General features: G+C 36.3%; 1 protein-coding gene across 1 annotated transcript; it reads left to right on the forward strand.

The window, feature by feature from the left end:
• The first annotated feature begins 7,249 nt into the window (after positions 1-7,249).
• LOC113325001 (protein EMB-1-like) lies at positions 7,250-7,624 on the forward strand. The gene is made up of 2 exons (XM_026573251.1): positions 7,250-7,361; positions 7,452-7,624. Exons 1-2 carry the CDS (start codon positions 7,250-7,252, stop codon positions 7,622-7,624), a joined length of 285 nt encoding a protein of 94 aa, XP_026429036.1.
• Positions 7,625-15,025: the final 7,401 nt, after the last annotated feature.

The following is a 15,025-nucleotide window of genomic DNA, read 5'->3' on the forward strand; positions in this document are numbered from 1 at the left end:
GAAAAGAGATATTGCTATAACTTTTTTGATTGGACCTACTTTTAGGCTAGAATGAAGATACGATGGTATCCCTTTTAAGGCTCTTTTTAGGCACCATTTTCTTTCTACGTATACAAAACACTAGTCCTAATTTCGGTGATCTTATAAGGAGTATCTTATGGGTAATTCATTTACCTACATGCCTTTAAATCTTTTAAATTACTAATATATCCCTAACCCTAATACAAAAACCTATAATTAATAAACCTAAAATCAGTTTCATTCAATCCCTTCTTCTTCTTCCTCCTCCACACAACCGAACCCACCATTTTCTTCTTATTCTTTTTTTTTCATCGTATCATCGCCGAAATTTAATCGTCGATTCTTGAAAATTTAGTCGACGATTAAACTCATCTATATAATGGGTCGTCGTAAGCCAGTATCTCGTTCTAATCGATCGATTGAACAACCTATTGACGAAGAATAAATTTAGAGAGTGAAGAACAAACTCAAAATCAACCACAAAATCAACCGGAAAAAGAGATTGAAGAAGAACCAACTCCAGAAATGAGAATAAGAAGGTTAGTTCTACAAACCCATCTCGTATTTGATGTTTTTGATGCTTTTTTGATTGGTATGATAGATTTTAATTCGTCAAAAACATGTCTGTGCGGCGGTTACAGTGTATGGTTCGGCGTAAAAAAAACCTTAGATGTGCGCCGAGCTGTTCTTGAAACTGAACCCTGAAAGTGCAGATGAACGGCTCGGCTTAAATCTGAAATCCATTTTGAGACGAACTTAATGACACATAGCCTTATATTTAGGATCGGCTTATTCGATGATGTTAGTTTTGTGCCGAATATGTTTTGTGAATTTCAGAAATTTTGCATGTGCTTAGGATCGGCTTATATGGTAGTATTAGTTTTGTGCCGAATAAATGTTGTTTGAACTTCAGAAATTTTGCATGTGCGTAGGATCGACTTGTATGGTTGTATTAGTTTTGCGCCGATTAATGTTGTTTGAATTTCATGAATTCTGCATGTGTAGGATCGGCTTATTTGTATGACACCATTTTGCGTCGAATAAATGTTTCAATTCATAAGTCTAGATTCGGCTTATTCGATAGTATTAAGGTTGCGCCGAATATCATTGTTAAAATTCCATAAATTTTAGAAGTGTATAGGATCGACTTATTGATATGATATCATGTTGCGCCGAATACATGTTTGAGTTCATAATCATAGGTTCGGCTTATTAGACAACATAGGTTGTGTGCCGAATATAGAAGATCGGCTTATAATTATTTTATAGTATGAGCCGATCCATTATCTGTGTAAGCTAATGAAAATTTCAAGACCTGGTTCGGCTCATATGTGTTATTGAGGGTAAGCCGAGCCTTCTTATTTGTTGACAAGTTTTTGGCATTTCAAATCCATATTTCATATAGTTTGTATCCCTTTGTTGTTCGAAGCATACTTTTAACTTTCATACTTGTGTCAGGACCAATGCAGCTACAAAGAGGAAGAAGATGGAGGTAACACCTTCTACTTATAAAACTCCCGATCCACGAGGAGGAGGTAAGAAAAAATTGGGAGCGAGAGGTAGAGGAGGAATTTTAGAAGAAGAAGATGAACAAGTAAGAGTTGAAAGACAAGGAATAGCTGAAGATGAAGAAATTGATGATAATCAAGAAGAACATCAAGAAGTTCGCCAAGAAACACAACCCCGAGGAAAACCCAAGAAAGGCAAGAAAGGTAAGAAGGTGAAAGAACCCGAGAAACAAAAGGACGATGATGATCGACGGATCACTGGTTTACACATTCCTGATGAAGATGACGTAATTACACCTCGATCAGATGGTTTGCCTCATGGTATTCCGGAAGATGGAGGAAATGTGTTGATTGGTTATGCTGAATCTTGGGCGAAGAGAATTTATGAGACTCCTGATCACAACCGTGCAGTCCGAGTATTGAGACACCAGAGGGCAGCGGAATGAAGTCTTGATGAAGAGGTTCCTGAGGTGATTGCTTACGTACAAGCCAGGGCTTTATGGCCTGCCATCAATTATGGACATAAGGAATATGATAGTGTGTCGGCCTCTGCCTTTACCGAGAGATTCTGTCCATAAACTTACACATTTCAATTACCTTTTGGAGAGATGACAATCACTCCTGATGAAGTTAGTAAGATTACAGGCCTTAAAGTAAGGGGTAGAAGTGTGGATGCTGATTTTTATGACATGAGTTGGGATGATCTATACAATTTGTACCAGGTAAGTCTTGGTTGGGGTAATTACAAAACTGAGTTGGAGTTTTGTCGATCCGTTAAAGATGTGGATTCCGTATGCACTCCCTTTGGCAGAAATAAGAAGAATAAGAAGATCAAGCTGACTAACTTGAAAAAGGAATTTGAGAACACAAAGGAGAGAGTAAGGGAAGGTTTGCTGGTAATGGATCCCGTCAAAGTGAAGCAAACCGGAACTGCCTACTTGCTTTATACTCTTGGTAAAGACATCTTTCCCGACCTTACCAGAAACAAGGTAAATGCTAATTATCTCCAATTGGTAAAGAATCTTGAAACTTGTAACAAGTATGCTTGGGGAACGGCTACGCTCGCTTACCTGCTGGACCAACTTGCCGCCGCGTCTAGGTTGACAAGTAAAAACATCGGAGGAAACTTCACTTTGCTCCAGGTAACTTTTGGGAGTTCAGAGTATGGTTCGGCTTATAACCATAAAATCGTATAAGCCGAACTTATTATTTATTTGGTTCGGCTTTTAATACTTGATCCATATAAGTCGAACAGTTCTCTGAGTTTGCAAACTTTATTGTTACTTTGATGTTTCCAAGTAAATTTTTTTTATCACTTCAATTCCTTTAATTTTTGAATGTGGTTCTTTGAGATGTAGGAGTGGATATATGACCATTTCCCAATTTTGAACTTGGACAAAGTATTTGAGAAGGATGTCGATTATGTTGATACAGATCCAACTGCATCACGGTACGCGTACGAGGACTCGAAGAAAAGGAACAAAAAGCAGTTGGTGGTAAGTTTTTTAGAGACGTTAGACACAATGGGTGTTGATGATGTCGTTTTTCAACCATATGAGAAGGAAGATGAAGAAGATGAAGTTGTTGAAGATGAGGATATGCCGGTAGGTATGTATCATGCGTCATTGTTTTATCCCAGTGGTTATGTTATATACGATCCTCGGCGAGTACTCCGTCAATTAGGATGCGTCCAAAAGGTTCTTTTGTTTGATGAGAAATTCAGGTTGTTACCAAAGAGTGGTACTGGAACTAAAAGCACCACTTCATCTTGGGAACCAGAGTATGATCCTGATCCCACCCTTGAGTTTTGGAATAACTTAGACAGTCACACATTAGATATGTCCAAGTTAACACCTTTACTTGATGATCCATGTGAAGAGGATCCGGGCTATATGGATTGGTATAACCAAATTTCTCATCCCTTCATTATCAATAAGAAAAGTCAAAAGATAGCTGATAAGGGGAAGGCGAAGGCAATCAAGATCACCAACAAGTCTAGTTCCGAAGATGTAGTCAACGCTTTCAAGATAATGGTAAGAATGACTTCACTTTATACTATTTTCATATATTGGTTATGGTAAAAATGTCTTTAGCCTCACGGTTATAAGTTGTTGGCAAATGAAAAAATAGGTTGCCGCGGGTAGGGAGATGTTGAAAAAAATGAAGGCCAAACTTGTTTGCAAAACACCAATGACCGTGGAAGAACAAAAATACCTCTACAACAAGTGGAATGCAATTATCAACAAAGGACAAGGACCCGAGGAACCCGCACAAAGGCCTACCACTAAGAGGTCTCGACAAGTTGGTGAAGGTACAAGTGGAGGTGGTACTACCGGCCAACCCGGTAATGATACGTCGGAATATGAAGACCAAGGTGTAAGAAGAGGTAGTCGTGGAACTAAGAAGAGGGGTCGTGGTTAAGTGCCCTTTTATGTTTCCAAGTTCCTTTTAATGTTTTCTTAAGTTTTATGTACACTTTTATGGTGTCGCAAACACCTTGGTTTTTAGGTGCTGAACTTTGTTTTTAATGGTGCTGGGATTGTGTTATGGACACCTTGAATTTCATGTTTTAATCAATAGCGTACCAGCTAATTAGTTACTTATTACCTGGAATTTATAAAGTTCGGCTTATCCTGTAATTTGAGTTATGCGCCGAATCTGAAAAACTCTGATTCGACTTATCCTGTATTGTTAGTTGCACGCCGAATCAATTGTCCTCTAGGTTCGGCTTATTCGATAGTATTAGTTTTGCGACGAACCTATAATTTCGACAGTATAATTTAAGTTCAACGGCTAGTGTTTTTTTTTTTTTAAACTATTAATCAGTTATACTGTGCGAGATTACATCAGAATATTAATATGGTTCGACTTAGATCTGCAAACTCATATAAGCCGAACCTGTTAGAAGTTTCAAAATTTTAAATTCTAGCCGTTACTTAAACAAATTCGGCTTATTTTTTAACCTTCTTATGAGCCAAACATTGTCTTTTTTTGCACAAAAATCTATGAACGACTCTTGTTTGAAATATATAGCCGTTGGAACCTGTATTGTATATAGACATACATGATGTTTCATAATCTTCAGAGCATATACTAAAAAAAATGGCACCTCCAACTCATGAGTTTACTTTAGAAGAAGATTTGTCTTTTTGCACTAATTACGTAGCATACTATCCAAAGAAGGGTGAAGAACGACGAGTGAAGGGTTTGATGAGTATGTACTACTTCGTTAGAATTCATGAATCCTTCAGCACCGAAACGGGTAATCCTCACAACCGGGATAGTGCGGCCTTTTTTTGCCGAATTGAAACTATTAAAAAAACGGTCAAAGACTTTATAGCTTTAGTTCGGATTGTGAGTCTATATCGTCTCAAGGGTGAAACAAACTCTGAGATTGAAGATCGAGCTCTAGAGGAATGGAGAAGATGGAAAAGAAAGAATTTCGAATACAAAGATCACTACTACATTCCTAGAAGGTTTCTCATTACTCGTTTTGGATATTAGAAGAATTCGACTAGAAATTTATTGTTAGGCTATTATGTAACAGGTGTGTAATCAACATTTTCAATGAATTTGAAAAGTCTATTTGGAATGATATAATAATTATTGTGTTCATGAATCATGCAAGGTTCGGCTTATCCTGTAATTCCCGTTATGCGCCTAATGTTCGGTATTCTTTAAAAAGAAACTACAAGCCGAACCTAGCAGAGTAACTCTGGTTTTTTTTTGTCAGGTTCGGCTTTCAGTGAAATAATGTTAGAAGTCGAACCTGATTTTTTTTTGTCAGGTTCGGCTTTCCTTAAACTAATGGTACAAGTCGAACCATCTCCTGTGTTCATGGTTCCAGTTTCTAGAAAACAACACGTTCCATAACCAAAAAGTAAATCATTCAAGTATTTCGTTTTGATGGGTACATGTAACTGCAATTCTAGTCAAAATATCATCCTCATCATACACGAAAATCAAAAGACACAAAATACGCGGATAAATCCATGAAACATTTTTATGGAGATCCTAAACGAATCTCATCCTCTTCACTGACCACTTTCTCATCCTATTCACTGACCCCATTCTCATCATCTTCACTGACATCTTGCTTATCATTCTCATCACTTCAAAACGTAATTACTTGTCCACTTGGGGGCTGCACATTCAAATAAATCCAAAGATCCATTTCCGTCGAATAATTTGCACACCAATTCATCGCATAATTATTTTCAAATCTAGGCCAATGCTGCACTCATCAAGGGTGGTAATGGGCAACCGGGTCTAAGTTTGAGGTCGATAAAATGACAATTTTGAACAAATCCAATAACAAATCTTCTATCTTTTACACCATCATGGCAAGGTCTTGTTGGAGGCGCGTAAGTAAAAATACTACCCGTCCACCCGAAACAATGTACGGCGCAATCGAATGCCTCCGCTATTAAACCAGGGACGGGCCTAGCAAGGGACTAACCCAAGCTATATAGCCCGTCCCTTGATTTGGTAAATCAAAATTTTAGTATGTACATATCCTAGGTTTCTATAGTTAGCCCATTATGTTTATGGGTAACAGCCCACGTCATATTAAGCAAATACGAAAGATCTTTAGATTAACCGGATATTATTAAGTTAAAATTGTTCTTTGCGGAAGATTTATAAGAATTCAGCCATTAACAGTGGTACTGCAAGTCATTTTTTTGAAAAAAAAATTATTTTATGTAGCTATCTAAAAATTTCGACAGCCTTCGGCCACCGTCTCGACAATATAGAGTTAGCCCTATCCTAGGTAAAATTTTGGGTCCGTCCCAGTTGTAAACTCCTTTATCGTCTGCTCCCTTTCAAAGTTTCTTCCTAGAATCTTCAATGATACAGAAATACACTAAAGATACAAGGACCCTTTAGAGCTCGATATACCGTGATGCCGACAGAAAATAAGATTTTTGAAATGAAAGTCATTTACGAATTCCGTAATTGTCATTTTTGATGATATTGGATTGGACATTGCCGCGGTAATAGTGTCTTCATTTCGGATACCTCTTAATAGTACGAAATGATATGGTGCAGGGTTAAAAGGGACCCCCTTAATTTTATCTTTCCTAAAAATTAGTACATCACTGTCAGCGTTGGCCTGCGTGATGTGGTATATCAGCATAACGCGAAGTGTGAAATGCTTTCGGTTCTAAAACCAAGTTCGTTTGTACTTTAGAACCAGGTTCAAAGGCAGCGGTTTTGGATTTCAATTACTACGAAGCACACGAACTTGACAAAAAAACGAACGAATGAACGAAAGTATTATGACCCATCACGGGTTACTATCTGGTTCAAGAGTATTTTAAAATGTATTGCCTCAAAATTTGAGAGCAATGCTCTTGGCCCTTGTATCCCTTTATCAGGGATCAGACCCTTCAAAATAAATCCATAGATGCATCACTGACGTGTTAGATATGTACCAGGTATGTCAGTAATGGGTCTTACTTGTCATTCCTTTGCTGCGCAATCACAGACGTGTCCATTAAGCAGCTCCTCTTCACTCCAGTTATCACCACGTTTTACCATTACGTGCCAAAATCATGCATATGTATTTTATGTGTTTTTCGTGCCTATAAATATGTCCCCTTAGCTTTATTAGCACCCACGACAAAACATACTTGCTTGAGAGATACTGCGACAACTTTTTCATACAAACATAATAATCCAGTGATTAACTTTAGAAAAAAGAGAGGTAGAAAGAAAAGATGTCTTCGGAAGATAGGCAAGAACTTGACGCCAGGGCAAGGCAAGGAGAGACTGTTGTTCCTGGTGGTACTGGAGGAAAGAGTCTTGAAGCTCAGGAACATCTTGCTGAGGGTAATATAACTTTCTCGTCTTTACGTTTAGTATTTATATGTTTTGCTAACTTCTTATATAGACATGCTGATGATGGTTTTTGTGATTCAGGGCGTAGCCGAGGAGGACAAACAAGGAAGGAACAGCTAGGCACTGAAGGGTACCAGGAGATGGGAAGGAAAGGTGGACTCAGCACCATGGATCAGTCTGGTGGCGAACGTGCTGAACAGGAAGGCGTTGATATCGACGAGTCCAAGTACCGTACTCGAAGTCAGACGAACTAGATTTCAAGATGGAGTACTGTCACGTACACGTCGGTGTGGGAGATCGCTCTGTGCCTCTGTCCTTGTATTTTCGGTTTTTTAGTGTACTTAGTTTGTGTTATTCCGGGAAGTGTCCAGTTAGTTTGTGTTGTGTATGTTAGCTGTTTTCAAGTTTCCTTGTCCTTGGGGACATGTTGTTGGCATCTTGTGTAGTGGATTAATGTTTTAATGAAGCTTATTTTAGCATATGATCTTCTTGCTTCTCATTCCGCGGAGAGTTTGCCCATCATACTGAGATCGCCTGCCTCTCTCTCTAGAAGGAGAGAAAAATGATGGGTTCATTTCGAAACCTCATCCAGTCATTCCAAGAACATAATTGTAATTTTGAAACCCTAAAGATGCCGCGTAGCATGGAGCCATGCACTCCCACGGCTAAAAGTTGCACATGACAGCCTGGTTGCACTCTACACGAAGGTACTGAACTTCCTAGGCGTGCATGAGAGCCTGGTTGCACTCTACATGAACGCACTGAACTTCCTACGCGAACGAAATAAAGAATGACGCGCAGCATGGAGCCATGCGCTGTTGAATCACACCCGCGGCTAAATATTGCACATGACAGTCTGGTCGCACTCTACATGAAGTTTTTTTTTTCTTTTTCGAAGCATACTCTACATGAAGTTAGTGAGCTTCCTACTGCGAACATGAGAGCCTGGTGGCACTTTACATGAATGTACCGAATTTCCTAACTAAAGAAGAACCCTATTTAGGGCATACAAAAAGAAAAGAGCAGTGCTGTCGGGACTGCTTAATAAGCAAGCAGCTTATTAAGTGTTGGATCTTTTCATCAACGGTTAGATTAACATTGATTACATTATAATACAGCTGTCATATTTTTTTAATTAGAAGCAGGTTCTTTTCAATCTTTTTTATTGCTTACAAGTCCCTTTCTATTTAACCATGGGTTCCGATAGTCCGCCGGAAACTCCGACTATCGAAGGAACTAGCAGAGATTGTTTAAGGTTCCTCTCTCTCTTCTTTCTATATCTGACTAGTTGGAAAATTTGTACACTTCGTTTTGCAGGTAAAATGGAAAATTATACTCCGGACAATTATTTGCCGGATTCTCCTTCCTCATTACCACCCCTTATGGACACAAGTCATCATGTAGATTTAGTACTTCCATTAACTACACAATACAGTCTATAGTATAGATATATCATCTCAATTAAGTAGTATTCATTGCATTGCTTCGCCTCGTCTCTTCTCATTAATGAATTTCATGATAGAAAATGTAGACATGGAAATTAAGCAAATTTCATATTCCACTTAAGAATTCAATCAACACGAAAATAATGATATATATATTTTGTTAACAGATTCAAAAGAAGATTGGCAAATTTCAAGGAGGAGGAGTAGAGATTATGGAAATGAGAAGAACTTGGTGTTGTTTTTTAACGAGGACTAAACAGTTGCACGGCTGATAGATGGTAATCGCAATTGTTGAATTTGAACTCCGCTGTTCTTGAAAGAAGGTTTTGAAGATGCCAGGACTACTGATTCAGTTGCAATCCAAGGCTCAATACGGTTGACACTTGCAGCATTGTTGCAGCCGCTAATACCAATAGAAGATGACATACAAATCTTGAATCTGAAATTATAGAGAGGAGGAGAAGTTCACATTTGCATAAATCCCCAGTGGAGATCACCCTTCAAACCAAGCCTTCTTATAATTTGATGAAGAAATGAAAGTGGATTTACAGGGTTCATCTTCCAATCATTAATATAAGCTATCATTGATTCTTTGGTTTGAGTTCAAAATAAGACGGAAAGATATGACAGCTGTATTAAAATATAAAAACTTAATCAATATTAATCTAACCGTTGATGAAAAGATCCAACGCTTAATAAGCTGCTTGCTTATTAAGAAGTCCCGACAGCACTGCTCAAAAGAAAATACAAAAAAAATAAAATAAAATTATCTATACTCAATAAAAGACAAAACTGAACATTTATAGTGAATAAAGACAAAACCGAGATGGTTGGAAATAGTAATAACCCATGGAGCCAAAACCGAGTTGGATATAATAAATCAGAATCTTCCTAACCAAATATTTTTAATAATGAAAAATCTGTTAATACTATTGATTAGTTATTAATAATTTTGATTAGAGATTAATGTAAATAATTTAATTGCATAAGTTTGAGTAGAACAAAAATCTTGTGGAAGAAAAAAATGTTTGCTTTTTTTTGGAGAAGGAGAGGAAAAGTGAGAAAAAAAAAATTATTTTGATTTTTAATTCAATGAATGAGGAGGGAAAATCTTCATTTAAAAAACTTGGGAAAATACACATCAACTACAAGATCCGGAAATGATTGATCTCTTAGATTATAAGAATAATTTTACACAAACGCAAACTCGAACTTAAACACAAACTCAATATGATGATTTTTACGAGCCAAATCCAGATGATGAAGACATTGATGATGAACTCAATGCTAATAATACACAGATTTACTTTTATCTTATGTTTAATTTCATTTTTGTACGTTGAAATCATTAAAAGTTTGCATTTTTCACTATAGTTTGGCAAACTAGGAATGGGTTTGGCTTATAATTAGCAGTCGTGCCCACCTGGTTCTGTACAAATGATGCACAGTTGGGGTATCTCAAAGTCTTAATTTTAGCCGTCGAATTTGTATTTTGTAACTTGGCGTTTATTTGCTAGATCATAGTTCGGGTTATTTGAAAGTTTCATAAGTAGTCGAACCTATTCTTGAGAGTTGTTGTAAGAATACTTGTTCATGGTTCGGATTATTTAGTGAATATCGTAAGAGCCGAACCGTTGATATACTTGATTCGGCTTGCTTTTCAATTTTTATACATCCCGAACATTACCATTAATATCCTCATGGTTAGAATATTTTCTTAAGCATTGTTGGGGACCGAATATTTTCATGCTTCGGCAAATATTATTGTGAACATCGTAATGGCCGAACCTTTTTAATGTACCAGGATCGGCAAGTTTGGTATTTAGTACATAAACCGAACCTAATGATCAATTTTATTTCGATATCTCTTACCTTGTGATTTTCTTCTAGATCGCGCTTGGTGAACCTGTACCGGTGGACGATCAACCTGATCCCGTAGACGTAATTCACGAAGATATTAGGTATCACTTCGAAAATGATTTGGTATGTAAGAATTTGATGTTTACCTTAATTTTGTCAGAATAACCCGAAATATTTCTTAATAATTATTTTAATGAACGCATACATGGAAAAGCAAACCCGAAGCACATGATTGGGCTGATGAACACGCAATGAATATAAATTGTGTACTAGTTAAAGGACAACAAAGCCATCGAGATCGGTTTGAATCGATTTGTGATCGAAGTGGAACCGACGATAACAAGGCTAAAAAAGGTTTATATATATGTTGGGTTAGACCGGGATAAATAATTGGACAAAGATCAAGAAAACAAAGTGCCATTTCAAGATCGTTTTCAACCTCAAGAATAAGTCTTTCAACCAAGATGAAGAGTATTCGGCTATCAATAAAAATATGGATTGTCGTCACAACGATCCACGTCCACGTGACCTTCATGGACATGCAAAAGTTGCACCGCTCAAACCCAACTAGATTCTTGAAGTAGATAAAATGACACGAGCAAGTATGACACCATCTAGGATTCTTAGTAAATTGAAGGAGGACTACAAGAATAACAAGTCGAATATGAAAACTATCTACAACGTAAGAAATAAATTAAGAAGACTCAATTTGGAAGGTAGGATGGTGATGCAACAAGTGATGTGGACAGCGGTGAAGCATAACTATGCTTGCCAAAAGATATTGGATGACTTCGTTCAAGTGACACACATTTTTCTTGCCCACCCAGAATGTGTCCAATTGGCTCTTTGCTTCCCACAAGTTCTTATATTGGATTGCACGTACAAGACTAACAAATATGAGATGCCTTTGATGAACATTGTCGGGCATACGTTAACAAAGACACCGTTCAACGTGGCTTTTTGTTTCTTGAAAAATAAGAAGATATGTCACTCTTCCGTATGGATAAGATGTATGCCTACCAAGGGTTTAACATGTAAAATATAGGATAATATATCAAAGCATCATATTTACGGTCTAGATATGTCACTCGTCAGCAGGGATCGGTCCCTTCCCATAAAAAAATGTATAAGTTTACTCTACCTCACTCTACCTTCGTGTTCCAATGACCCCGACAAAAGAGCTACTGTTCTACCTGATTAAACGACAACTCTAATGAAATAGAAGTGTTTAAAAAATAAATTACAAACTGAGCTGAAATAGTGAATCAAATAATGTTTGGGGTGTTATACAACACCTAACATGCTAACACGCATCAAAGAACTAACCATACCTTAGGAAAATGTTTCTCACAGATGAATGAACTTAGTTCGGGCTCCCTTTTGGTGATAAAGCTACTAACTCCAAGAAGTGGGATTCTATCATTAAGAAATGCCAAAAGAGATTTTGCTCTTGGAAAAGAACTATACTTTATTGAAGGAAGGTAAACTCATTCTTGTAAACAGCGTCTTAACTAGTCTCCCCATTTACATGTTCTCTTTATTTGCTGCTCCTATTAAGGTTATAAACCCCATTGAGAAAGTGATAAGAGACTTCTTATGGGATAAAAGTGAAGTCAACATTCCTATCAAGAGTGGTGGTCTGGGTATCAAATGCTTGAGAATTATTAGCAAAACTCTTCTCTCCAAATGGTGGTGGAGGTTTAATACAGAAAAAGAAGCATTTGGGAGGAAAGTCGTTGCATCCAAATATGGGTCTTGTGGAATGGATAAAGAAACAAAATCCCCTAATAATTCTCAAGGAGTTGTTAGTCTCGTGAAGGGTATCCATTAGCAACTGGAGTTCTTCAAGGAAAATGCTAAACTGGAGGTTGGAGATGGCACCTCTGTGCTTTTTTGGGAAGACCATTGAGTAGGTGAGTCCTCTTTCTCTCTGAATTTTACTTCTCTTTATGAAGCTACCTCCTCAAAGCATTGTATTGTAAGCAAAACAGTTGAATCAACTAGTGGCGATGGGTCTCGGAACTTGGGTCTTGAAAGAAGACTAACTGAAGCCCAAATCAATGAAGTCTCTAGTATAACGGCTATACTAAAGCCTGTTTGCTTGTCTTCATAGCCTGATCATATGAAGTGACACCTAGATAAATCAGGGAGATTTACCGTCAAGTCAAGTTATGCTAAGCTTGCTAAGAAACAAGAGCTTCATATTTTGAATCTTAACATTTGTTCAAGATCATGGCCTCAGCGTATGGGTTTTTTCCTTTGACTAGTGTATCATAAGAGCCTAGAAACTATGGATCTGCTTCGCAAAAAAAAGGAAACTGATTGTTGATGGATGTCTTATTTGTTTCTGATCTAGAGAGATTGTTCCTCACCTTCTTTTCCAATGCAAGTTTGCATCGCATATATGGATTTACTTCAGGAATGCTACCTGTGCCTTTTGGACAATGCCTAATTGCATTGATGCAATCATTAATTTTTTCTATCGTTTCATCATCCATGCCATTTATTATTTTGTAGTAAGTGGGTTCCAAGTTTATTGTACAGCATGCTCTGCATCTTTCATGGAAACCAAATTCTTAACCATCATATCCATGATTCCAAATGTGATTTCAAACATACATTATCCCATAATTACAAAATATATATATATATATATATATATATATATATATAAACATCTCTAAATACAAATATCTATAAAATTTCTAATATTTGTTTAAATTCAATAATAAAGCATCTTTAATTAGCAAACTCAGAGGTAATTTTTTAGCTTTGTTTTTCAGTCTATTTTGAGATTACATACTATAAGAAAGCTTAGTATCGTGATATAATTCCTTTAGCTTAGTTTTTTACTGTATTTTACGAAATGTCGCATTTCAAATACTAAAGATATGTTTCAAATGTGACTTTGTTTCTCTCTTCCCACATTGTCATCATAATTTAAATATATATGGAAATTATTAATTCGTTTCCCTTAAAGCTTATAATCCGCATTGTCATTATGATTAATTCCATCAATAGCAACTTCGTCATCTTATTTGAGAAATTCATTAAGCCAATTACTTCTCCAGCATAGTGAATTTTACTTCTTTGGGTAATCGTATAGTGAATATTATATCAAATCAAATTACTCAAAAAAAAAAGTTACTCCACCATTACCAGACACGCACATCATCTAAGGATGCCTGCATTATTTAAAAACTGACGCATGGAGGGAACATTACTTATACGTTTTTTTCTCACCAAGATATCTATCAAAATAAAATGTCAAAACTACTAATAAATGAAAAAATTCTCTTCACTAACATTGGGGTGGTCCATCGTACTTTCCAATAGAAATTTCTCCATTACAGGTGATGTCTTCAAAATTCCATCTCTGCACTGTGTAAAGTAATCCACCTTTTCCCTTTTAAAAACAAAATATACTTAAAAAATTTACGTTTGTTAATTTATGGCTTGATAGAATCATCTTGATATAATCTGGTACATAATTCTAGTATCCCAAACACCATTCACTAAAATTCAAAAACCAAAACTTATGCTTTATGCAACCAATCAAATAAATTATATTAAAGGTAGCTATTAGTAGATTAAATAAAGATAGAAAATAGGTAAATATACTTCAAAGTTTGAGGAAATTTATCAGATAGGTTTTGTATGCAATCTTCTACAGAACCTCAGCTTCACTCTAATTGAAGCTGCAAAAAGTTGTAATTTACCTCGTACATGTTCCCATAAGCTTATATTGAAATTGTATATGAAGTAACAGAAGCGGTTAGCAAATGTGTGAAAATATTTAAAAAAAATTGGTTAAGCCTAACTCTGCAATTTCCTTAGTGACATATTAAGAAAATTCAATCAATTATGTTTTTAATTCTTCTAGACGTGTAAGATGAGTTCACATATAAAAAATTAAAAAAAAAACTAAATAATTTTCTATATAAAAAAATATGTCCAAAACTAATATTTTGCTGGAGAAACATTAAGAGTTCAATGAACCTTTTTCTTGTTGAACATATATTGGCACCGAAAAATTTTACATGGACATAGTGGTGTTTCAGCTACTGATGAATCGGGAGAGATGAATGAAAATCATCCTACGATTATGTAGGAACCTTTTGGAATACTGTTGGCACAGTTTTTATGCTAAGCAACAACCTTGTTATTCATCCGGCTATTATAATCAATGTTAAAGTTTTTGTACCACATCAATTTCCTCTTACTTTCGACAAAAAAAATATTAAAATTTGATATATCTTTCATCTTACATAAAGAAATATTACAAGTATATATATAAATAATCATGTAACAAAAGCATAAATAAAATGCCAACAATGAAAAAACCAAGAT

Source organism: Papaver somniferum, chromosome 11 (assembly GCF_003573695.1).
Source record: "Papaver somniferum cultivar HN1 chromosome 11, ASM357369v1, whole genome shotgun sequence".
In the NCBI taxonomy this organism is placed as follows: domain Eukaryota; kingdom Viridiplantae; phylum Streptophyta; class Magnoliopsida; order Ranunculales; family Papaveraceae; genus Papaver; species Papaver somniferum.

What these genes read in the sequence shown, in the direction of transcription:
- LOC113325001 (XM_026573251.1), top strand. Translation starts at nt 7,250, where the DNA reads ATGTCTTCGGAAGATAGGCAAGAACTTGACGCCAGGGCAAGGCAAGGA. An exon ending in TCAGGAACATCTTGCTGAGG is followed by an intron (nt 7,362 to 7,451) that starts GTAATATAACTT and finishes TTTGTGATTCAG; the next exon opens with GGCGTAGCCGAGGAGGACAA.